Genomic DNA, 25372 nt, shown 5'->3' on the forward strand with positions numbered 1-25372 from the left:
TTCATATCTGAAATATACTAGCAGGATATGTCTCCACATTAAACCTAAAACAAACAAACAAAAACAGTTTTGACCAAATCTATTCTTTTTACCAAACTATATGAAATCGTACACATAATAATTACAAAATTTTAGAAACACTCAAAAAAAGAAAAGATTTTAATAACGATTTTTGTGATTGTCATAGCTACCTGTAAATTACGTATTGTCCATATTCGATTTCGGCATTCTCGGGAATTTTACGGAAGATCATGAGCACGTACAGCTATGTTTACGGCCGCAGAATGCCGATGATACGTAATTACAGTGTCATAAGGACTGATTACACCAAACAGGAAGTGACTACTCAGTGTTACATGTGAAGTAGTCCAAAATCTAGTTCCATGCTGTTGATGAAATCTGGTATAATGAGTGATATGAGGATGTGGCAGTAATATTTTTGGCTTAGTTTTAGTGATGATTGTTGTATTGAGAAAAGATCTAGACCATTTTCATTGTGAATTTCCGGGTTTTAGTTTTATTTATAGAGAAAATGTCTACATACTCGTAACTGCTAAACGGCTATTTTCATGAGAGCATTTTCAGAGGGTGATATTTTTCAGAACAGAATTTTTTCCTTAATGAAATATGTGTTAAATAGCATGTCATGCAGTATTTTTCTATTTTTGATAAGAAGACATTTCATACTTAATGACCAAATTTGGTTTTTCATATAATTTAAATGCTCTAAAGTACTGAAAATGATGTCTTAATATTTCATTGTTTATATGAAATTATGAAATAAAGAAGAATTGAATTGGTAGTATGTAACCTAGACGTGTGTGACGGGGGTCGGAGAACGGACGTGGACATCAGAGAGAGGAGTATATTGAGGGGATGGGGATCTCAAAACATTTTAGAAATAAGTTATCGTATAATGAATACCATTTTTAAGCTTGGATGAATAGTTCGGTTAGGAGGAGTATCCATGTCCGAGTGGTTCTTTGAATCACTTGCCACTCACTACTGTGGGTTCAAATCCTCTCTTGGTGAGCAGAACTCTAATGTGTGGAAGCCATTTGCTGACTTGTGAAAGGTCGGAGGTGCTCTCAGTTGCCCGTACATTAATTAGTGCCCGGTGGTCACCTGTGGTCTTATTCCACCTCGAAAAGTTGGAAAGTCGCTATTCTTGCATATAATTTTGTCGTCGAGACGTTAAACCCGGTTGTCCGCTCGTGATGAAATAATGCACAAAGCGGCATTTGGGGATTCCTCCGCCATCAAAAGCTGAAAATTAGCTATAAGGTGTGCATAAATTACCAGTATATGACGGCATTTTGATTCAGAAACCATCCACGTTTTCATTAATTCAGTTCTCCGACCTTCTCCCACTTTTAACAGCCGAAAGTATTTTAGGCTATTTGTTTCCAGCAAGCCGTTTTTCAGTTCAGGAAACAAATAAAACTCGCAGGCGGAAATGCCTTGGCTGTAAGGAGGGTGAGACAATTCTACTGTAGATGAGGCAGCATGAGAGAGGGCATTGTCGTGCAAAAGAAGTACATTTTTCTGGGCTATCCTGGGACGTATTTTTTCAGTTTTTCTTTGAGGTTTTTTTTTTCTAAATTACTTCTTAAAAGTATCAAGCAGTCACAGTTTGACCTTTTGGCATGAAATGAGCCAGTATTATTCCACGTGAATCCCCAAAAAGCAACAAGCCTAACCTTGCCAACAGAAGGTGACAGATTAAACTTCTTGGGCGGTGGGGAACGCCTTTTGGTCTTCTGTCAGCTGTTTCGTCACCCACCTAGTACTTACCTTGCTCACACCTAATTTTGTTAGTAAAATCTGATGTTCAGACGCTTTACCGATTCTAAACTGATAAGCTACTTCCTGCAATGTCACTTGTAGGAATAGCATTTGGTCGTATGTGTAGAGCTATCAATCATTGGCTTCAAAAAGTGATCAAAAGTTAAGCTGAAGAACAAGTACCGGTAATTCTACATAAGCGAAAAAACAAAGTCTTTCGTTAATGCTAGGCAGGGGACCACATTGCATACTGTAAATGTATTTTCTTATAATATTATGTTAGTTTATAAAACAGCCAGAAAGCTGAAAATGGCTATATTTTTGTTTGATAAATTGATAAATTTATCATGTACATGTATACTAATTTGGCAAATTGATAACCTTTGGCGACAGAAAACTTTCATATATACCCCCAAACTACGGAAGCTCCAAGGTGATAAGCATCGAGACACAATCTCGTTTTCGAAAGAAAATATCTTGTGGCCACGTGATAACCAACTTGTGACCACAAAGTAGTATTTCCCGGGAACACAATAGTTATTTCGTGACCTTGAGGTACTAACACGTGGGAACAAGATACTTTTTCGTGGCCACGGGTTAGTTATCTCGTGGTCACATGTTACCAAATCGTGGGAATGTGATACTAACTTTCGGCAACAAGATATTTAACTCATGGCCACGAGATGAAAGAAATGCACACCTAGCTTCCGTACAAAACATTGATAACGTAAATTAATGTTGGAAGATAAATGTTTTTGAAAGTCACTGATATAAATTACAATCTTTAAAGCGATATGATAGTGATGAAAAGTCGTGTGTATTAAACTTACAATTTGAAGTGAAGTTAACAGTTTAACATACAGTTTTGTTCTGTGATGTTTCCTACAAGTGTATGAAGTATTAAGGAAATTTTGTAATGGTTTCTCAAGACCGATTTTTAAATCATATTTTGGAAGGCGGTGTTAATCTAAACTGTGAAAAGAAAGTTCGTAATAGTTGGAAAAGTAAGTCGGCATAACAAAACAATGAAAAGTAAGACATGTTTAGTTTGTTTTTTTTTTCAGTCATAATAAATGCTGATTTCTAGACATAATGCCACTAAAATCAAATTTCTTTGTTGGAGAAACTACAATGTATTATTTACTCTAAATTCATAAAATGTCAACTTTTGAAAGTAATAAGCTTAGCTTTTTTAATAGCTTGGATACCAACATTTTCATTAGATCTTTAATCATTGTTGGTATAGTACAAACTGAATTACTATATTGTAAAACGATGCAAACTTTGCAAACTGTTTATATAATATTTTGCAACATATTGCTATTTCTAAGCCTGCAAGTGAACTAACCTCATGAAATGTAGCGAAAAACGCTACAACATTGTACATGTACGAACAAGGCAGACTGTAATGAAACTAATAGAGGATATTTGTTTGTTTTGAGTGAATATGGAATATATGTCACCTCGAAAGGAGAAAAATTCAAATATTTTCACAAGCGCGGCGTAGCATACACAATGTACAAGTAGATCGGCATTTACAGTGAGTGATATGCAGTGAGTGGTATGCAGTGAGTGATAAGGATTGTATCTCACTGACAAAACTGTATTTCCATCAGTTAGCATAAACATTTTAGCCTTTCTGTAAATAATGGACTTTTCTTATTGGTTTTTATCTATCAATAACAGTATAGCCGTTTGCTTTACTGGAATGGACTTTTTTTCAACCCTGTATCATCAAATGGCAAATAATTAAGATAATAATAAATATGTGCCTATATTTTATTTAATATTCGCATCCGAACGACTGCCCATATTTTATTAACTGATAAAATTATTGGAACATATTTATTATTTCGATTTTAGCTCGATATGTCATTCGGCTGGCCATATGCTATTATAAAAACCTCCCCACGAATGGAAAGCGTTGCATAAAACGGAATTTTCCGATATTCAACAAATTTTAATTAAAGTATTAAGTAGTTACCTCGGTTAAAATGTTATTTTCAATAACATCTAAGGTCGGATATAGAAATCAGAAGTAAATACTTCGTTCAATGTTTATATATGGAGTTTCTAAAAATAGTGCACGTCACCTACATGATGGCACTGAAACATACACGCCAGAACATTGCGGCGGTATATAAACACGTAAACACTTTAGTCTGGAAGATTGGAACATGAATTACAATTTATTTACTGTCAAAGTAGAATCTAGTTGACATTTGTGGTGCATACAGCGCAGAAATTGTAAAATACAGACACGACCAGACATAGATGCACTGGTGTTGAAGTTGAAACTTACCGGGCTGAAACATTTACTTACGGTAAAATTAAAAACAAATAAATTCATCAGTTACAAATTGTTTGTTTCAGAAAATTTGATGTACTTTTTATAACTAGTCTACTAGATCTACATATCACTGAGAAAGTCGAGTATTTAGTCGGTATATAACAGAAGCAGAGTAGAATCTCGCAGTCGTGTGACAATCGTAGGGTGGAATGGAAGAGCTATATTTTATCGTAGATTCATGTATAGGCGATTTCGCTATATGTTTATATAGCAACTGCTGCGGATCGTGTTAGAATATGATATACAAAAGGGAATAAGTATTATTTGAAAAACAAATAAGCGGCGCCATGAGAAAACCAACATAATGCGTTTGCGATCAGCATGGTCAGGATTCATGCTGTTCGCTTTCAAAGCCTATTGCAATCAGAGAAACTGTTAGCGAACAGCATGGATCCTGACCAGACTGCGCAGGCTAGTCTGGATTCATGCTGGTCGCAAACGCACTATGTTGGTTTTCTCATGGCGCGGCTCAAATCTCATTTTCAGAATAATCTCCATGTCAACAAAATGGATGCCCTTACAGAAAATGACACGATTCGTTTCAAATGTTCAGAATCGCTTATAACGTGCCAGATATGTATGGAAATATTTGAGAGTCCAAGAATTCTACCATGTCAACACAATTTCTGCAAAGCATGTGTCATTTCTCTTGTTCGAAAGCATTGCTTGTACGAAGATGGGAGAGCAAATGGAAAGTCTTTCCCGTGTCCCATCTGTAGAAAGGAGTGTAAAATACGTCAAAAAGGAATGATTTGCATAGAGGAACATTTAAAATTTTTCCCGAGAACCTTTTAATGAAATCTTTACTAGAATCGGTTGAAGATGCTGAAGAAGAACCTTTGGAAAAGTCGGAACTTGGTCCTACCAATGCGTATACCCAACACGGTGACGGAACCCAAGGTGTTCTGTATATGTTACCTGATGATGAATACTTTACAAGAAATATCTTCGAGAAATACATTTACTTTTTAAGTACAATACAATATTTTATCTCTACGGCAAACCATAGTCAACCCTTCACGGGACGATGGACATTAAACAGGTTGCGACGTTCGGAACTGACCGACTTGGTGTATGATTTATGCATTATTCCTACTGGGATATATAATACATTCCGTTTCAGAAATCTGCCAAATCTAGATCGAATGACTTCATTTAGTTTTAAGTTATATCAAACGCTTGGAGACAGCAATTTCAGAAGAAGCTGGGGTTGGTATGACGAACCCGAAGGCAGCTTTGATGTGAGAAATGTACAAACACAGACCGAAAACATGTCTGGTTACTATTTCTGTTCATTGGAATTTATCAAAGATTTTCTAGAAGCAGTTATAGCTGTGCTGTCAGGTTACGATGAGCTCCCTTACGGAACAGCTGACCTTATTTTTGCTCTGGTATCTCAGTTAATTACTACAGTTTTGACATTGTGGCTCTTGCTTGAATATACCTTCACATCTTTGATGAATTTGTATGGTGTTTCATTCATTATTGTGCTGTCGTATTTCCTCATTTTTGATCAGAGACATATCTTCAGGCGCAATTTTTTCTCTTCAGCTACATGCATAATTCTATGTAGTTGGAAGTTTGCCATAGGCCTTTGCAAAGTCTATATTCTACGTATTATGCCTTTAAGAGAATATTCACACACTTTGAATTCTGGAATTTATTTAAGGTGTTTTGTCCAGATATTGGTGCAATTATTTTTCAACTTGTGTATAATAGTGAATAAGTTCGCTTTGCATTGTTTTTAAAAAATGAATAAACTTTCTTAAAATATATCAATATAATACTCTTTTCATGGCACAAAACCTTTGAGTATCAACTGAAATAGAAAATAATATCTAAACAACAATTCGAGATATTTTTATAAAACACAGAAATGTAAATTTATTAATATATTAGACATATTCCCATCACTTATTAAGCGTAAAAAATGGTTTATTTCCGGTATCCCGACCTACCCTAAATTTTTGGCCCGACCTTAAATGTTTTTGGAGAATTTTTTTCAACTTTTTAACAAAAAGTTGCAAAACTACACTTTTTATGCTTTAAACATGGTCAGTGATGTTAAAAATCAATTTACTGATGCTCCAAAGTCATAACCCCCTTATTTGTATTCATTTTATGATACAAAAAAAATCTGAAAAGTCTCACTAAATTAAAAAAAATCTAAAAAAAAAAAAAGAAAAATTTCCAACATACCTACCCTAATTTTTTTTAGCATGTTACCGGAAACAAAGAATTTTTTAGGCCTTAGTGTCGTATTTTGCAATGTGTAAATAAGATAGTATTTTATTAGAATTTGAGTATAGTGCATTGCATAGGACATATAAGAACTAGGAAAAGTCGTTTTAACCAACACGCGACCGACAAAACACTAACAGATCTGAGACTGTGTCCACAGGAGCGGTACTAAAGTCTGTTCCATTCCAAAGGTTTACCCCGACTTTGGAGTCATATGACAAAACTACGACACTTACCGGCAAAGTAAACATGGTTTGATAAACTAAAAAAAAGTCACCCTCGAGAAATTTAACGATTTTTTTCTGCTTTGCCAAATATCCAAATAAATGACAAATTTATATTTTCAACGGCAGTCCCCCATTGTAATTTCTTGTCGCCATTGGAGTTTGCTCTCTAAATTTGAAGTATTGCGGGAAAATTCTCGTGAATTTTATCGGGAGCGACTCAAAACTCATTTCGTTCACAATTTCCTACAAGTGAATGCATGAGTGAAATGAAATTTTGTGTTTAAAAAACATGTTATTTAGATCTAGAAAAAAATGTAAATTGACTCACTTTTAACCTATCAAAGTTGTAAACACTCCAAAATTCTTCCAAGTCTTCAATAGCTCTATTCAATCCTCAATGAATCAGTTGTAAACAAACAAGCTCTTTTACACATCGATGAAATTCAGGCATCAATCGCACCATGCCCTTGAAACGATGACTTGTTCAATTTAACATCATTTCCAAGCGCATGGTTCAAAGATAACCTGTATTTTAGCATCCTTAATGAAGTATTTACATTCCGCCACATATCCAATTTCTTTCACAATGAACACAATATTCACGCCATCGAGTCCCAGTTGTGTATGCTTCTTTTTCTTTGAAAGAAACTTATGACGTACGAGATAAATGACGTAGTATTGCTGGCACTATGCAGATTTATATGAGGCGCACAAGGGAAAATTTACATAGGTGTACAATCAGCCGATAGAAGATAGAAATCTTGACGTGTGTCATGCTATAATCATATTTTACTTTTTGAAATTTATAGATCTATTTAAACAATGATTTATTCTTTATCATTTCGTCAACCTATCTGTTTTATTTTTTTTTTATAATGTTGCAGTTTATATTTTTAAAAGCGAAATCGGATCGTGAACCCATTCTCTGTTTTTATTAAATTATTATTATTATCTTTATTATGCGAGATTTACATTTGACTTAAATAACTGGTAAAAAGTCCAGAGAGCAGTCATAGAACGTAAAATATTGTTATTTATAACCGCCGATTTCAATTATAAAAAAATATCCCCGAACTATCATTTATCAACTTTTATTGTCCATCAGAGCTACGATGTCCAGAAACAGATTTGAACATTTACAAACTATTTTCAAATCATTCATGAATAATTAACGCTAATGCGAGCTGAGACTTGTTTTCTTTCCGTTAAAGTTTTGCTTTAGTCTTACATTACTCCAGTCAGGGTTTTTTTTAACAAAGGTTTGATATTTTCTTTTTGTTTCTAATCATTATTTTTATATATCCTATATTCCTGTTGAATTTGCAGTCTGGAGTATGCTTTTAAATTCCACAAAGGTATGAGCGCAATCGTCGCAAGTGTTACGTAACTTCAGATTTTTTTCTGGATTTAACGAGCACAGATTAATTATTGTCTCTGGCACAAAGTCTTGTTAATAAGGTCCACGGAGACAGATTGATAATTCTTTTCTTTTCGGTCGGTGCTCACACGTGTAACATTTGGCACGTGACGAGGCGCGCGATCGAAGAAAATATGATAGAATGATCAAACTGATAAGCAAAAAGTGTAACATAGGCGTAGGAGCAGCGGGACCTGAAGGACACCCGGTGTACAGCATGTATTTTGCCCCCCCCCCCCATCTTACCTCCCGTCGTTTCCCGCACTTTTAATTAAAACAAGAGGTTTTTTCCTAGAATTAACAGAAAAAGCCCATTTGTGAGAGCATTTATATAAGAATTTAGACTGACCAGGGGTGTAAAAAAAATTTTCACATCACTCGCCCTGCAGGACTAGTAGCCAGTAATATCTACTCGACCTTAGTGAACAGCCACTCGCCCTAATAATTGACACTTTTAATACTGTCACTTTTATGAAAGGAGTATTATGTACAATAGTATTATTTCCCGAAAAATATTTATTTTGAAAAGTGTCTAAAAAATTTGGACACAATAATCATCGTCCATCCACCCGTGTTGAAAGAGATGAAAAAAAAAAAAAAAACGTTAAAGATTATCGGTAATTATTCAGTTGATAAACTAAGTAATTGACCTTGTTTTCATGATCAATTTACACCCCCTCAAAGAGCTAAAAGAAGTGTGTCAGTATCTTGACATCTGAAGTGGAGATCAAAGCGGTATTTTTGCTCGAGATTGTCATGGCATTACGTCATGTTTTCTCGCGCCATGTGACACATCACTGTCTGATCTTACCGCATCGGTTCTTAAAGGGAGTCAATCACATTAATTTTGAGGAACATTTTCTGACATTTTTCAGTATTTATATATTCTGTTAGAGATTTATTTAAGGAACGAAAAGACCCATTACATAAAGTTAGATACCTATTGGAAATGTATGATTTATTACTTCTTAAGAAATTTTGTAATTATCTCCCTTTAATACAAAAGTGTTTAAAAAGTGGATTATTTCTTTTAATTTCAATATAATTTCTAGTTTTACATTTGCATTTGATATATATTGGAATATTACAACTATCTGAAACAGAAGGCAAGTTTTGAAACAAAGTGTAGCTTTGGAATTGATTTATTTTAAATCTATCTGGGTTGCGCAACCAAGATAGACAAAGGGAGGTAATAATAATTTTATAAACTTGCATTTCTAATGAATTTGGCAAAATATGTTCTTGTCAATGCAAATCGTTTACAACTCTAATACAGTAGTGCTTATATTCATAACATTCCTTAGGCAATCTATGTTGGTTGGGCAACCACGATAGGAAAATCATAGTTTAAAAATTCTTCCAGTGAAAATCTGATGTGTATTAAGAACTTGATAAACACAAATAAGTGTAAATTATCAGTTGGTAAAGTTTTTTAAAAAATCTGAAAGTTGACCAAAATCTGATTAACCACCTTTAAAATTGCTGAGAAATAGAAATCAATAAAAAGTTTCTTCTTTAATTTGTTATCAAAAGCGAATGTGCAATATCCCGTATAAAAGGTAAATGTCTCAAACGATAGTTACTATAGCGGATATCCTACCTCTGTAACCTATTTGCCCTCAAGGAATTTACATTATTGTTTGACAAAAAAAAACTTTTAAATTGTTGGTAAAAAAAATACATGTACAAAGATTCATTTAAAACTTATTAAAAACCGCAATGACATCACATTGCTTTATTTTAAAATCGCATTTCTATTTACGTTCACGAGGTCACGTAACCTATTCTGCCGCACTAACAGAAATCTGTTTGCCAAAAATCGTTTTACTCTATGTATTGTAATTGCTGCCGCTTTTTCATTATTTAAGTTTTTTTATTCTGTTTTTTGTTCTTTCTGGTCAAAAGTCTGAATTTTATGCCCAGAGTATTCATTCTTTATTTACTTTTCGAAAGAAATAAGTAACTAAGATCGCGCTGTTTGAATATATGAAAATTCGACCGTTTTTATAGAATTTTGCCTACATTTCTGTCGATAGCTTATTAAAATCATTATAGCATTCAAAAAGTATTATTTCTCAAGAGGTGTTGAAAACTTGAAGCGAAAATGTTAAAAAATGAATGCACTACGCACGGTTTTTGTGTACGTGTCGATGTAAATTAGATATTTAATACGACAGGTCGCACGTGCTTGTGGAATGGAAAATTACCGGCATGACGTTTTGATATCTTTACGATTCGCGGGTAAATTCCAGTCAATCCAGGTAGCGACTTAACCATCTCAAAGTTTGTTGAGGTTTTGGAGTTGTAATTTCTGAATTTTGGTAAAGTAAGGACGTAAAAACCCACTCGCCCGATCGGTCGAGTATATAGCGAGGTCCACTCGTCCTACTCAGACTTTAACTCGCCAATGCGAGCGGGCGAGTGGAATTTTACACCCTGTCAGTAAAACGTTAAATTGTTACCTTTGAAAAAGAGGCCATTGTCCGTCCTACATTTTTTATCCACAGTGGTGACTAAAGGAGTTTACATGCAACATAAATATGGAGTCTTAAAGAAAAAATTTGTTTACGTTATTACTTTTCTGTATGTTTTCCGTCACTGGTCCAATATAAAAATTTGGCCTTTCAGTGGAACATTTACATAAACTGATATTTCTTTATAAATTAGATCTGGGTCCTAAATATAACTAAAAAATACAGAAATATTAACAAAATTATTTAGGAAAACCCAATATTTCTATTTCTAAACGGTCAAGATAGTTTTTGTAACTATGAACATATTTCAACGCAAATATTTCGAGTAGTAGACATCTAACCATTTTATGTTTAAAACATTTTTTCCTTGTCCTGTCCGTTCAGATTAATGTGACGTGACTGAAAGGGAATATCCTGACGGACTGCGAAGTTTAGTTTCCACTTTTATTAATTAAATCCATAAAAATACTTCCGGGAGGTAATATCTATCTAGGTCACATCCACAGAAGTTAAGTTATATTATAATTTTCCGGTTTAACAACAGAAAACATAATATAAGAAGAATACCCATGTGTTATCAAAATATCGAGACGCTCGCACGCACATTTGTTTTTAGAATGTCATTGATTTTTGTGTTTGTTTCTTTCTATTTTCTTATTTATTTATTTATTTATTCATGTTGAGGTGGCCTGACATGAATTTCCCAAGAATTAGCATAATACGATAGCAAACACAGTATTTTCAAATATTAACTCGGGCGTTTTAATTTTGAGTTGACCCCTAGTTTGTTGCGCTACGGACGCCGCCATATTGGAAAGTCGACGTAACGTCATATAGCATTACGGCCTATGGGGAAAAAAGAAAAATCCAAGATTATATCTTTAAAATACACTTTATTGAAAAAATGAAAAAAAGGTCTAGAGATATTGATGTATGGTATATAAATATGTTTTTTGGACGATTTTATCGATACTGATAATTCAGAAACGAGGTAAACGTAATAGGTGGAACAGACTTTAGGTAAGGCGAGAAATGGTTAGAAGATGAGTAAAGTCTCTGTTTTGTGTTGATATATGTCATGGTTTTGTAGGAGTCGGCTGATAGGAGTCTTTCAGTTCGGCAGTCTGTATATATTGTTTAAAAGGTATTAAAGGGTCAAACATCACACACATTGTTGATAAATTTATTACGATTTCCACAAGTAAGTTTTATAAAAAACGGTTTTGCGTAATGAACCAAGTAACCAGGATGACACGTGTATATAGATAAACGTAACAAGCACAAAATCAAAATATTTGTATATTATATACACTTCAACCCAAACACCCACAAAAGTACGCTGTTATCTATTATTTACCTTGCGATGTTTAGTTGTATGTGTATTGACACTAGTTTCATAGGATTATTTTCATAATATTTGCATTTAGGCCTAAAAAAATAATTCTTTGTTTCCGGTAACATGCTCAAAAAAATTAGGGTAGGTAGGCCATTTTTAAAGCATAAAAAGTGCAGTTTGGCAACATTTTGTCAAAAAGTTGAAAAAATTATTCTCCGAGGCCATAAAAACATTTAGGGTCGGCCAAAAATTTAGGGTAGGTCAGGATACCGGAAACAAACATTTTTTTACGCCTTAGTTAAGTTTTTGTTATGATCCTATGTAGGATATGATATTAATTGTCACTTGATACAGAGAACATCTTTAGAATGCAAAAACGTGGTGAGAAGGCCTATACGTTTTAAGATTACTTCAGATTTCTACTTCGAGAAATTTGATGACCGCAATCTGTTCACAACATATATCAGACACGTAGCTGGGCATATGTACGCACGGGCGTATCATCTGTTTTCATCAAAAACAAAGGAAATGCCGAATCCAAATCCAAATCCGAAATATGCCTTGAAGGAAGAGGGGGTGAAAAATGACAGTAAAATGAAGATTTAGAGATGGCCACGTTTTGCACTCAGTAAATTAATTATAGTCAATAGAAAAGTGATCGGGGTACCTCATTTGGTTTTATTTGCTAAAACGTAGAAACGTTATTGTTCAGAATAAAAAATACTAGGATAATTTTCTTAAATATGGCCAACGTGTTAGCCTATCATACTTGGCTCTGATACTGGAGCTTATTTGAAACCGAGTAGAGAAGTTGACATAGGTCTGAATCTGTATCCCACATGGACCTCTTTAATTCAATAAGAAGTGCACATAATACTTTTTTCTAGCATGGTCACTTTACAAATTTGAATTTAAGAAATAATTTATAGCAAAAGAGTGTTTTAACCCTATTTTTGCACGACCGGCGGTTATACGTCGGACGTAATAATTTCACGAGGGCGCAGCTCGAGTGAAATTATTTGTACGACGTATTACCGTCCGAGTGTATAAACAGTGTTAAAACACGGTTTTGCTATAAATTACTTCGATTCTAATATGCTCTTAATCTAAAACAGTAGATTAAATATGGCAGCGCTCTTTTTTGGTCGCAACAAAAACATTGACTAACAAAACAAAAGCTATGGACTATTATGTATTGACACATGATAGTGGTAAGGTGAACTCATACCAGGGTTTACATGGTAAGCTTGGGGCGCGGTTTGGTGAGCACGAGTTGCCAGTTGCGGCTCAATTGCAATTTCATCCAACAAAGCATGTTTTTCATCTACTTACCACAGATACCCATTCTATGAAAACGGACGTTCTCTAGCTACTGAGTGAACAGTTTTAAGTCTGAAGATGCGACCTTGACCTTTGACTTGGACTATAGACTTACACCTAAACCCACTGGCGCCAGACCAGAAAGAAAATGCCTCTGTACATGTTATACCCTACCCCTAGGTATTCTATAAGAACCAAAATGCCTCTGTATATGTTATACCCTACCCCTAGGTATTCTATAAGAACCATGGTTCTTACAGAATACCTAGGTATAGGGTATAACATGTACAGAGGCATTTTCTTTCTGGTCTGGCGCCAGTGCCTAAACCAATAAAATTCACCTATCACAGACATGAGCAACGCAAACACTTCCCTAAAATATTGGCTGTCACTTGACATGATATTTGTTTTGTTATGTAAGCTACAAATGCTCAAACTCTCATTAGAAGTATCATTTTCAGGAAAAAAGTTTTGAATAACTGTCAATAGTTCAAATTTCCCTTCACTATTGATTGACAAATCTTGAAAGGTCATGACCTTCCCATTAGTCATCTAGCTCATCATGGACCTTTTACATATGGCGGGAAAAATTAACCAATCTGTTTAGTGTATCAATTCTTACATTTTAACAAACGTTATATGTTATGTAGTGGTGTTATTAAGGCTATTCGTATTTTGCTTAACGGAACGTAACAAAGTTTTAAGCAACTTATGGGTTATAACTGAAATGTTACAAAATGTTGCAGTAATGAAAGTAGTGCTATTTTAACCATGTAATTATCATAACATCTATTTGGACAGCTGTTTTTATCTGTTTTAACATAAAATTTAAAGCCTTATGGGACGTTAACGGAACGTAACGGAACAAGATATATTCATATTCAAATTATTTAACGTACAATTTATACCAACTATATGCCGTATAGTTATACATATTTTTATTGTGAATATGACTTTAAAATGATGGATGTTAAGTGGTTTGATACGTGAAATGTCTATATTATTTCTCATGTAAATGCTCTTCAGCTATGGAGGAAATAAAGGTAATAAGCATAATAATGTAAACATTAACGCTAAGAACGGGCTATCATGTTTTGAAAAATTTTATGTTATCTGACTGAGATTATATATCTAAAGTCACATTTCTCCATCTATTATATTCATGTAAGAAAAATGTATGTTTATGAAGAACGAGTTAATGCTGTGGATCCCAGAAAAAAAAACAATAGGTAAGCTGATCACCAATACACTACTGATACATATTGAATCAAAGTATTCAAGTACTGAAAGGCTGGTTTTGTTTACCACTCTGACAAGAAAACATCTGAAATGAAAACTGCGGAAGACAAATTTACAGCATTTAAAAGAATTTATAAAAAAATTCCAAACTTAGGCTATGGTATTGTGAAGTGTAATGAAACATTCAGTAAAAACATATGTGTATACATATAAGAAATGAATATGTGTCTAGTGAAACGCTTGTTTTTAAAAGTAGTGATGATATCATATGTATAAGAATTAATGGTCTTAAGCTGTCATTAGAGAATGATCTGTTTATCTGCTTATGTTATGTTGTGCCGGACGACAGCAGCAGACAATCTATGATAGATTCTAATGTATTTGATAGGTTAATAGATTATATAACTAGTTTAGATGCAAAATATAAAAATGATTTTAATCTTTTACTTTGCGGGGACATGAATGCCCGTACCTCAGATTATCCTGACTATGTAACAGATGATAATTTTTTACATATGAACATGTTGCCTGATGACTATGTTATTGATACTGAAATGAAACGCTTTTCTCAAGATACTGGTCGAATGTATAATAATGGTACTTTACTGCTTGATCTATGCAAGCATACTGGATTACGTATTTTTAATGGCCGTGTCGGTAGTGATAAAGGTATAGGCAAATACACGTTTGTTGGGAACAGAGGTTCCAGTCTAGTAGACTATGTAATAGGGACACAAAGTCTTTTCAGATTTATTAAATGTCTCAGACCCGAATCTTTTGTCTGATCATTGTGTTGTCTCTTTTACTTTTGAATTTGAAAAGCCATGTGTTCATGAAACAAATACTGAGTATGAAAACGTGAAATACAAATACGTATGGTCCAATGACCTGAAAAATGATTTTATTGATGGTGTTTCATCACAGTGTATTGTTGATAAATTAAACAGTTTTAATGAGCATATAAATGTTGCGGAAAACAATCAAGATATTGATGAGTGTATAGATGAATTTACAATTTTGATAGAAGAAGTTGCGTCCCCTTTGTTTAAAAAGTATATAAATGTCAAATCTGATAATGTCATATCCTCTTATAATAATAATGCATGGTTCAATGAAGAATGTTTTGAAAAGAGAACTGTTTTTTATAGAATGTTGAATACTTACAGTTTAAATAAATGTGACGAAAACAGAATTAATATGGTACGTGCAAGATCTGATTATAAATCATGTATTAGAAAATGTAGATTTGAATACGATAAAGCTGAATCATTAAAACTTGTTCAAGCTAGACATAAAAATGCAAAACTTTATTGGAATATGTTAAAGAAAAGTGCTGGCATTCAACGGTCTAATGTACATATTGAAACTTTTGAACAATACTTTAAAGCTGTCAATAACCCACAGAGTCATTTTTACTCACCAGATGAGGATATTACATATTTTATTGAACGTTACGAAAATGATGAATTTGGAGTTATGTTTGATGAATTAAACATCACAATTAATGAGTATGAAATTACCAAAGCTATAAAGCAACTTAAACCTGGTAGAAGCGGAGGCCCAGATACCCTTTTGAACGAATTTTTTATTCACGGTAAACATGTATTTATGTCATCATTAATATTTTTATTTAACAAAATTTTCGAAAAAGGCTATTTTCCAGTAAGCTGGTCTGAAGGTTTTGTAATTCCATTACATAAAAAGGGCAGCATTAATGACGTAAATAACTATAGAGGCATAACGTTACTAAGTGTATTGGGTAAACTTTTCACCCGCATTCTAAATAATAGATTGTCTCATTGGGCTGAAATATATGGTGTATATGTAGAAGCGCAAGCAGGGTTTAGACCGAATATGGGAACTACTGATAATATTTTTGTATTGCATGGCCTTATTACTCACATGCTTAACCAAGGCCGACAACTTTTCTGTGCATTCATTGATTTTACTAAAGCTTTTGACTACATTGTGCGTGATAATTTATGGTTTAAGATGATAAAATTAGGTGTACGTGGCAAAATTTTGAATATAATACGATCTATGTACTCAACAGTGAAAGCAAGAGTAAAATATTGTAACAAATTAAGTGATGAATATGAATGTATACTTGGTGTAAAACAAGGTGAATGCTTATCTCCCTTTCTCTTTTCAATGTTTCTAAATGACTTAGAAGATCAATATATTAAAAGTGAAATTGAAGGCATTGATGTTAATATGTTTAAAATGTTTTTAATTATGTATGCCGATGATATTGTTATTTTTGCAAATAGCAAAGATGAATTGCAAATTGGTTTAAATGTTCTGTCAGATTATTGTGATAGATGGAAGCTTACCGTGAATACGTCTAAAACTAAAATCATGATATTTAGAAAAGGAGGAAGATTACCTAGAGATATGAATTTTTATTATAAAGAGCAGATTATTGATATTGTTACTAAATTTACATATTTGGGTATCGTTTTTACTACAGGCGGATCTTTTGCAGAAGCACAAAATACAATTGCAGGCCAGGCAATGAAAGCCATATTTAAAATGAACAAATATCTTTATAGATTTGTAAATATTTCTACTTCTCATAGGTTGGATCTTTTTGATAAGCTAATAAGTTTTATTCTTAACTACAGCAGTGAAGTTTGGGGTTTTGTACATGGCAATGCAATTGAAAGAGTTCACATGCAATTTTGCAAACGCATATTATGTGTTAAGAAAACTACTCAAAACGATTTCATATATGGTGAACTCGGTAGATTATCTTTCCAGTCAATGCGTTATTATAACATCATAAAATACTGGGTAAAAATATTGCATACAAATCAGACATATTGCTATTTTTAAGTTTCTAAGTTAACCATATCTCAGTTGTATAAACATCAAACGTTTTTGTACAGATTTTACTAAGTTAAGAGTTTCTTCTCACAGACTGCATATTGAAACTGGCAGATGGACTAAGCCAAACAGTACACCTCTTAATGAAAGGAAATGTTTTTCTTGTGATGTTTTAGAAGATGAATACCATTTTGTATTGGAATGTAAAGTATATAATAATCTAAGAAAACGTTTTATTCCCATGTATTACTGGAAAAGACCAAATATGCCAAAATTTATTGAACTGTTAAATTCTGAAAATGTTTGCATAATACGAAAGTTAGGGAATTTTGTGAACAAAGCTTTTGCTTTAAGAAAAGAAAGGTTATACCCAGTTGCTGTCAACGAAAATAATGTTAATGTTTCTTAATATTAGATACTCTCTTTTATTACAGACGTATGTATTTCGTTACTGTAGTATGTATAGATAAATAAATGATTTAATCAATTTAGTAAATGAACATAAATGCTATATGTACGCCTAGACACGGTATACTGTACGCTTTAAACTAATATTCTAACCTCTCATTTATAGTCATTTTAACTGGTATTTTCTTAAGGCAAACTGCCATAAGAATCCTAGTTTAATTCTTTTTTTGCAGTGTATTTTGTTTAACGTAATAGTATCATGATAAACTATAATTTACAGTTTATTTGATATGTTGAGCTTGTGTTTCGTTTCGGCAAGGTCAACTTTCATATTGTGTATATATAGTATACATATGATGTGTATATGATTGAAAATGTGTATATATGTGTTTGTATAAGCATACAGGATATAACATATCTATTGATCGAATGCTACCGGTACTACATTTACCCACATAGTATAAAACAATAATATAACATATGTATTAGTCAAAGCTATTACATGTATCCACTATTTACAAAACAAATATATATGTAAAATGACGAGATTCTGTAACATGTGTAATATTCAAAATGTGACACTAGTAAGTTCTGTTAAGCACTAATTCATATTACTTTAATGAAATCATTATTTTTGTATCATCATGTGTTCTTAAATGATTGATATGTTTGTAATTGATATGCAATTTATTGTATACCTTCTCCGATGAACCATATCATTGTATACATTTGTTAAACACTGTCCTGCCATGTATTATGTTTTGTTCTTCCTCATGGGCTATTTTGCCTTATGGAACTTTGAAAAATAAAACTATCAAACTATCATAAATATCTAGAATTATCACATATGCTCTGTCGTTAAACAATTTTAACAAGAATGTAGCCTGAATTTTATAACAATTTAATGAATATCAGTTAATCAAAAGCTGTTTATTCAAACAAGGTGCTAACTAATACGACCAATGGCAATGGATCGCCACGACTAACTGCACTCAGAAATCCTACATTGTATCTGTAGAAATAAAACTGACCAGATAAAATATTTCATAATTCATTTATTCATTTATCATCAAAGTAACACATCCAAAATTTAAATATTTGACAAGTCCAACAATGATACATATTTAAAATAAAATAGATAAATAATTACAATAAAGTCTATCTGCATGCAAAATTAATTATTCAGTATGTTAAATTAAAAGCATGACACATTATATGAGTTTTAATAGTTTTTTATTTCTTTTAAAGGGAATTCCTATAGTTTTTTATGCGCATCTTTCTGCACAGCCGACACTTTCTATGGAAAACTGAACTGGTCAACATTTGTTGAAACATGTTACAGACAATCTTAAATATGAGGAATCTTGAATGAAATAACATTTTTGATAAGTTACATCAGTAATCAAATGTTGATACTCAATTATGTTGTATTGACAAATATCATGCCTGACAAGTGTCTTGCTATTTTTGTGGTTGTGTTTTCACACCGCATTTTAGAACAAAGACAGTGTTGTTCATATAATGTAAGATAATTGACTTAGTTCTGATAAGACAATATCACCTTTCAGATTATTTAGTTTTTAATTATAGAAAGAATTAAGAATTTTTAAAACTTTTTTTTAACTTTTAGCAGACATACATGTAATCAATTTGGCCAGGTTCGCGCCATTTCCGTCCGAACAGGTGTTGTATTCTAGCTGTCTTATCATAAAATTTAGCCTGGTGACTTATACATTTTTAGCCATTTTTATGCTCACAATACAATTATCTATACACAAGGAAAACAGGAAAAAATTCTATGAAAGAGTTTTTTCAAAATTTAAAAAAATGTTCTTCACTATGGGTATTTTCTTTGAAAAAAGTTCACGAAAGTAAATATGAAACAATTTGTTTTTTCATTTGTACCCATTATTGTAAGGATAGAGTATTACAAATATGACTATGATATCAAATAAGTATATAATAAAATCTGTAAAAAAAAAAAAACCGTATTGTACTGTCTTGATGTATATTTTGGTTGGTATTTATAAAAAAGCAGAAAATTATGAAAATGTTGAAAAATCGCCGACAGTTTCAGCAACAGTGGGTGTGTTCAAAACAATTTTTCACAAAAACAAGCCTGTTGACCTATTGTTTTTATTTGTTCATTGTTTTCAGCACAAATTTTCCTATCATACATGTGAATTTAAAAAAAAATCTATGAAAGGAAAAAAACTATAGGAATTCTCTTTAATACAGCGCTTTGTTTTGAAAAGTAATCTAAACAAATATATGACATGTAAAGTTAAAGCAGTATACTTTAATCTATAGCTATTTAAAATATGAAAAATACGGGGAAAAACCTTGAATACATTGTCTATAATTTTGACAACAATAAAATTTAGCATTGAGAAAATATATGTTATTGTTGTTTCCTCTTGTACCGCTATACAAGATTATGCGATCAAGATGAAGTAATAAGTATAAACAGGACAGGTAACGAATGATGTAGAAAAGTTAAAAATGTCGTGTCGATGCGAAGTAATGACAAGAAAGGTATAATTAGTATAATGAAATGTAATAGTAATTCATTGTGTCCAGATCAAAATGGAAATCAGTCGATCACGGTCGTCAGTGATTGTTAGCTAGATTAGTCACAAGCTTCCATCCGTTTGCATTCTGGAATAAGAAGAAGTTAACAGTTAGATCTGTGACATCAATATACATGTATTCCCTGTGCGGTAAGTTCATTAATATGAACCAAGAGGTTAGGACTTAAGTCCAAGAGCGAAGTAAGATTTGAAAGAATTTATTTTATCATATATCTACGCATTTTCTGTCTCAAGTACAGTACTATCAGTATTTTTTCTAAGGAATACAAAACCCTGTAGTCAACTCATTGGATACGGAAAATATTCAATCGAAAATTACATAATGACGTCGTCTCGACGTTCGTTATTCATTGAAAATTCTATTCAATTTCGACTGATATAACACTAGAAATAGATATATGTATCTAATAGTAGAGTTGTTAAAACAGTACTTTGATCTGCAATGATGCATTTTTCTCTTGTGAATATTACCAGGCCGGATCACACTCGGTACAAGCAAGCGTCTCGTACGATCCGGCCCTGGCAAATTCCACTAGAGCCGAATACAACATTGCAGATCAAGGAACTGTTATAACAACATTGTTAATTTGTTATGTCTTACCCTTCACATCTGTACCATGGCGGTAAGTTACCAGATGTATGCGGGTGATGTATATCAGTCCAGGATCATTAGTTAGGAAAATGTAATCAGTCATATTACCAAATCATGTTGAAATAATGTCAACCACTAAAAGAACAAGCAAATGCATTACCATCACAAGAAAAAATAATCAGTGTAGGGAAAGTGCATAAATGTTCGTGTTATAACATCTGCAGAATCTCGAGGGATTGGTTTGTTCCCTAACCCTTTTGTAAAAACAGGAAACTAACATGCGTTAACACTGTTCTAGCTGGTAAGTGTAAAAGGCTAAATGCGTTAAGCGTTTAGTTCCGTTCAGACTTGTTTTAATTATGCAGTGTAGGGCCGAAAATACACTCGTGCTTTGCCACGGATTGCGCATATAAAGAGATGCGTTAGCAGACGCGCGTGATCATCCTGTTGGCTCGTTTATTCAACATTTAAAAAGCTCTTGAAAACGAAATAATTTGTTACAGCAGTTTTTGGTCAGAATAGGAAATTATTTGAGATAAAATTTATGTAGTAAAAGGTGTTAATTTCATGAAATGATAAAGCTATACCTTAGTTTTACATTAATCTGTCAGCTGCGTCGTTTCTTTTCCATGAGGAGTCGGACATCTGCAAAAAAATGATTTTACATTATCATAAATATTCTGTTATTTATGTAATCATAATCTATTAAAATCTTCAATATGTGTCTCCTAATACATGTTAAAGAACAAGGACAAAAGTCAAACATTGAGTCTCCAAAAGGCAAAACCTCACAGCAGTGTGTACATAAGTTGTTTGTTTCTTTCTTTCTTTCACCGATGGTCTTTTCTTCTGTCTTCTTTTTTTCGTAGTTTCGTTCAAATACTTCTACTACCGTAACGATAGAGAGACGGTGCCATATCGTCGTCTGCGAAAATTGTTTTGTTTAGTTCTGTCATGCCACATTTCTCTCTTTGGCGGGACGACAGTTCAAAGAAATGAAACAGGGCGAAAAAATAGTGAAATTTCGTTGTGGCATAGTGGCGGGCGATAGGACGAAACTGGCAGATATCAGTCACCATAGCAATAGGTTTATACGGGCAATTCTTGATTTCCTCCAAAAATTCTTTGTAGTCGTTATTTTTAGAGCAAAGTGCGTGATTTAAATAAGGCGCTTTAATTCCAAAAGCTTTTTTTTGCAAATGATTTGAATACGGCGCTATAATTCTAAGAGAAGCCTTGTGAAAAAAACCTGTGACCAGGTCAAATCTGCGAAATCTAACCTGAGTGACTGTCGGTAATTTTAGGCGCAAGATTGGAGACTTGTTTAAGTAGCCGGACCACACTGGCCACTTTATAGTAACAAAATACAAAATTGATACGATCCTATGGGGGCTGATTTCTACCAGTTCCGCTTCGTCACACGTGACGAAACTTCGTTTTTTCGTTTGTTGCAGCTTTTTAGTTTTTCGTGGTTTCATTATGTCAATATTAGACAATAATGACTGGTGCACGATGGAAGATAAATAACCACTTGTTCAGTTTGAATAGTTCCCTTTTGCCGAACTGTGCGTGGGCGATTGAAAGGGTCAGTACATTTCCCGTTCATAACAATGGTTCTTATTGTGTACCTTGGGAAAGAGTATGACATGTCCAGTGACATTTTCTTTCTGGTCTTGCGCCAGTGCTAATTGTCACCTTTCATTTTTCAACAGTCAGTTAATATATAACACATCTAGAAATTGTACATATATAAGCGAAACTTGATATGTGCACGATTTTCGTGATATGTATACAAGAATGTCGCTTGTCAAAAACAAACATTGCACTGTACAGTGAAGTACATGTAATTTTGACATACTGTCTAAAAACATAAACATGTTAACATTTATTTTTGTATATGATTAATAATTAATTCTAACACGATCCGCAGCAATTGCTATATAAACATATAGCGAAATCGCCTATACATGAATCCACGATAAAATATGGTTGGCTGTTACATTTCACCCCCCTATGATTGTAACATAAGATATTCTACTTCAGTTCCATTACATACGAATTATTTCAGGGCCAAACGGTTGAAAACAGGATTTCAAAAACATAAATATAATAAAAAGTCATACTGACTTATGTGTAGGTCCGTAAAACACGTTCTGATCTCTACGAGCGAATTCAATTAGCTTAATTATGATTCAGCGGTGACGTCATAAATGTATGACATAAAGTATGACGTCATAATGATGTGGCGTCATATAAAAGCTAAGCTCGTCACTCGTAACACAGTACACAGGGTCAACTTGCCTAACTTGATGATTCTGTTCATAATTAGTTTACGAGCTGTTAGATTACTAATTTCTCAAAATTCTGATAAAAAAGAAACAAATATCTATACGTTCTATTGGCTATGCAACACTTTCTAACCATAGGAGGTAAATTGTAATAGCATATGACCCGAATGACGTATTACACTGAAAATTTATGTAGTACTGTAAAATGCGAATTATTTGCATTGTTAGAATCGAAATAATAAATCTGTTCCAATAATTTTATCAATTAATAAAACATGGGCAGTCGTTTGAATGCGAATAATTAAATCACTCGTGTTACGCACTCTTGATTTAATTATTACGCATCCAATCTCCTGCCCATATTTTATTAACTGATAAAATATAGGAACAGATTTATTATTTCTTAAATAATTAACTCGGGAAATTTTTAGTGTTTGTTAATTTTGTCATTATTATTTCTATTCCTGAGTCTGTTTCACGAAGTATACTTCTGACAAAGCTTAAACTAAGAAGAAAGATGTTTCACGAAAATTATGTCCCTTTTAATTTTGGCGGTAACTGTAGCCCATAGTTATACCTGGAGCAAAGCAGTTTGCCCTGTCAATCTCTCAGCAGCAGCATTTTGCTTTATTGAATCATCGGAACGCTGGAAATAAATTGATGACGTCATTATCATATCTATCATATATTATGCATAACAGGAAGCTCTAAAAGTCAAACTAAACATCAAGCAACATTAAGTAATGACGTCACCGGTATGAAAAATCTGTTTTTCTTTCCATTATACAACGAATCAATGTATTATATAGGACCGTTGGCTTACTGAAATAAAACCCTATACTTCACACTTTACATTTCAAAATTGTTTTTAATATTAGTCATTCTCTGAATTACAGTAAAGTTGTAAGTTTATTACAACACGTCGGAAATGATCTACATATTACGGAATCCTGTTGGGGCCATTTATAATGTCGCCGTCGCGTTTGCGGGGTCGACACACGACAACGCGAAGTGACATAGCGACATTACGAAGTGACACCCGACAATCGCAAACGACGGCGACAATCCCAAACGACAATGTCGCGGTATCCACTTTGAAATGTCGCCTTTCAAAAGCACGATATATCGCGATGTCACTTCGCGTTGTCGAGCGTCGTATCGCATTGTCGCTATGTCACTTCGTATTGTCGCGATGTCACTTCGCGTTTTCGTGTGTCGACCCTGCAAACGCGACGGCGACATTTTCAAACGACATGCGATAATCACAAACGACGCTCGACAACGCGAAGTGGCATTTTCCAAATGTCGTATCGTATGTCGCGTGTCGCGGGTTTTGGTGAGGGTCGACGCGCGACAATTCCAAACGATACACGACACGCGAAGTGACACTCGACAATACGAAGCGACATTTTCATAATGTCGTATCGCATGTCGCCCGTCTACCGGTGAAAGGGTAAAATAAAAAGCTGTATTTCCGTACTTTGCCGTACGTAAAATGTCCATGTTTTCTTTAACTTCAAATAACTGTAGAATGTTCCAAACACAAGATATTTTAATGAAATAACTTTAATAAATTAAATTCAAACATTGTCTAAACGGATATTTAACTTGTTTAATTTTACCCCGACGATTTCGTCGGAGGACCGTCTCAAAATGTATCATTTTTCGTGAAAATATGCATACTTCTTCATATATTAAAAAGAGAGGTGGTCCTTGTCTGAGGAGCCATATCTTCATAACCTGATGTCCGATTTTAATAAATGATACCTTGTTGCAAAGGGCAAGCCAGTACCTAGAGAAAAGAGGCCACGTCAGGTTCGAACCCGGTCGGCTAGGGGTCATGGTCAAAATCCGGTAATATTCTCAAAATATGAACTTGTCAGAGCAGTCAAGACGGTCCTGAAAACCCAAGCACTACCTTCACTGAGTCCAATGACACCATTGGAGCAATTTTCATGGCTCCCCGGGTCGAGTCAGCTTAGTCTTGGCCAGCACCCTACCACATATAACAAAAGTTTGATCATTGTCTGATACCTGTCCTACTTTTTTTAATTATTATTATTGTAATTTATACTGTATTTCAGTTGATAATGACACTATGTTAGATTTTGACCCTTGTTCGAGTCTCTACATCCCAGGTACCTACCTATACCATATATATATATGAATATGTTCGTAGATGACTTGGCTTTACATTTAAGCTGCTTACAAGTCCATATGAGGCCATCAGAGCTCTGGACAGGTATCAGAAAATGATTAAACTTGTTATATACGGTAA

At 33.6% G+C, this 25372-nt stretch overlaps 2 protein-coding genes across 3 annotated transcripts in view; one reads left to right on the plus strand and one right to left on the minus strand.

The window, feature by feature from the left end:
• The first annotated feature begins 2596 nt into the window (after positions 1–2596).
• Positions 2597–5974, plus strand: LOC128555332 (uncharacterized). 2 transcript variants are annotated; one of them, XM_053537478.1, is made up of 2 exons: positions 2597–2817; positions 4159–5974. In XM_053537478.1, exon 2 carries the CDS (start codon positions 4930–4932, stop codon positions 5881–5883), a length of 954 nt encoding a protein of 317 aa, XP_053393453.1. In that variant the 5' UTR covers positions 2597–2817; positions 4159–4929; the 3' UTR covers positions 5884–5974. The 2 variants fall into 2 exon arrangements, with proteins under 2 accessions (XP_053393453.1, XP_053393454.1); XM_053537479.1 differs by having other exon boundaries at positions 4622–5974.
• Positions 5975–19442: 13468 nt separating this feature from the next.
• The window catches only part of LOC123562961 (uncharacterized), a 30248-nt gene continuing 24318 nt past the window's right edge, over positions 19443–25372 (minus strand). The window contains exons 6-8 of the mRNA XM_045355540.2: positions 23672–23740; positions 21394–21451; positions 19443–20281 (exon numbers count right to left, since the gene is read on the minus strand). Coding sequence (XP_045211475.1) covers positions 21401–21451; positions 23672–23740 — 120 coding nt within the window. The 3' untranslated portion in view covers positions 19443–20281; positions 21394–21400. The remainder of the gene's footprint in view (positions 20282–21393; positions 21452–23671; positions 23741–25372) is intronic.

This window comes from Mercenaria mercenaria, chromosome 2, assembly GCF_021730395.1.
Source record: "Mercenaria mercenaria strain notata chromosome 2, MADL_Memer_1, whole genome shotgun sequence".
Classification (NCBI taxonomy): Eukaryota; Metazoa; Mollusca; class Bivalvia; order Venerida; family Veneridae; genus Mercenaria; species Mercenaria mercenaria.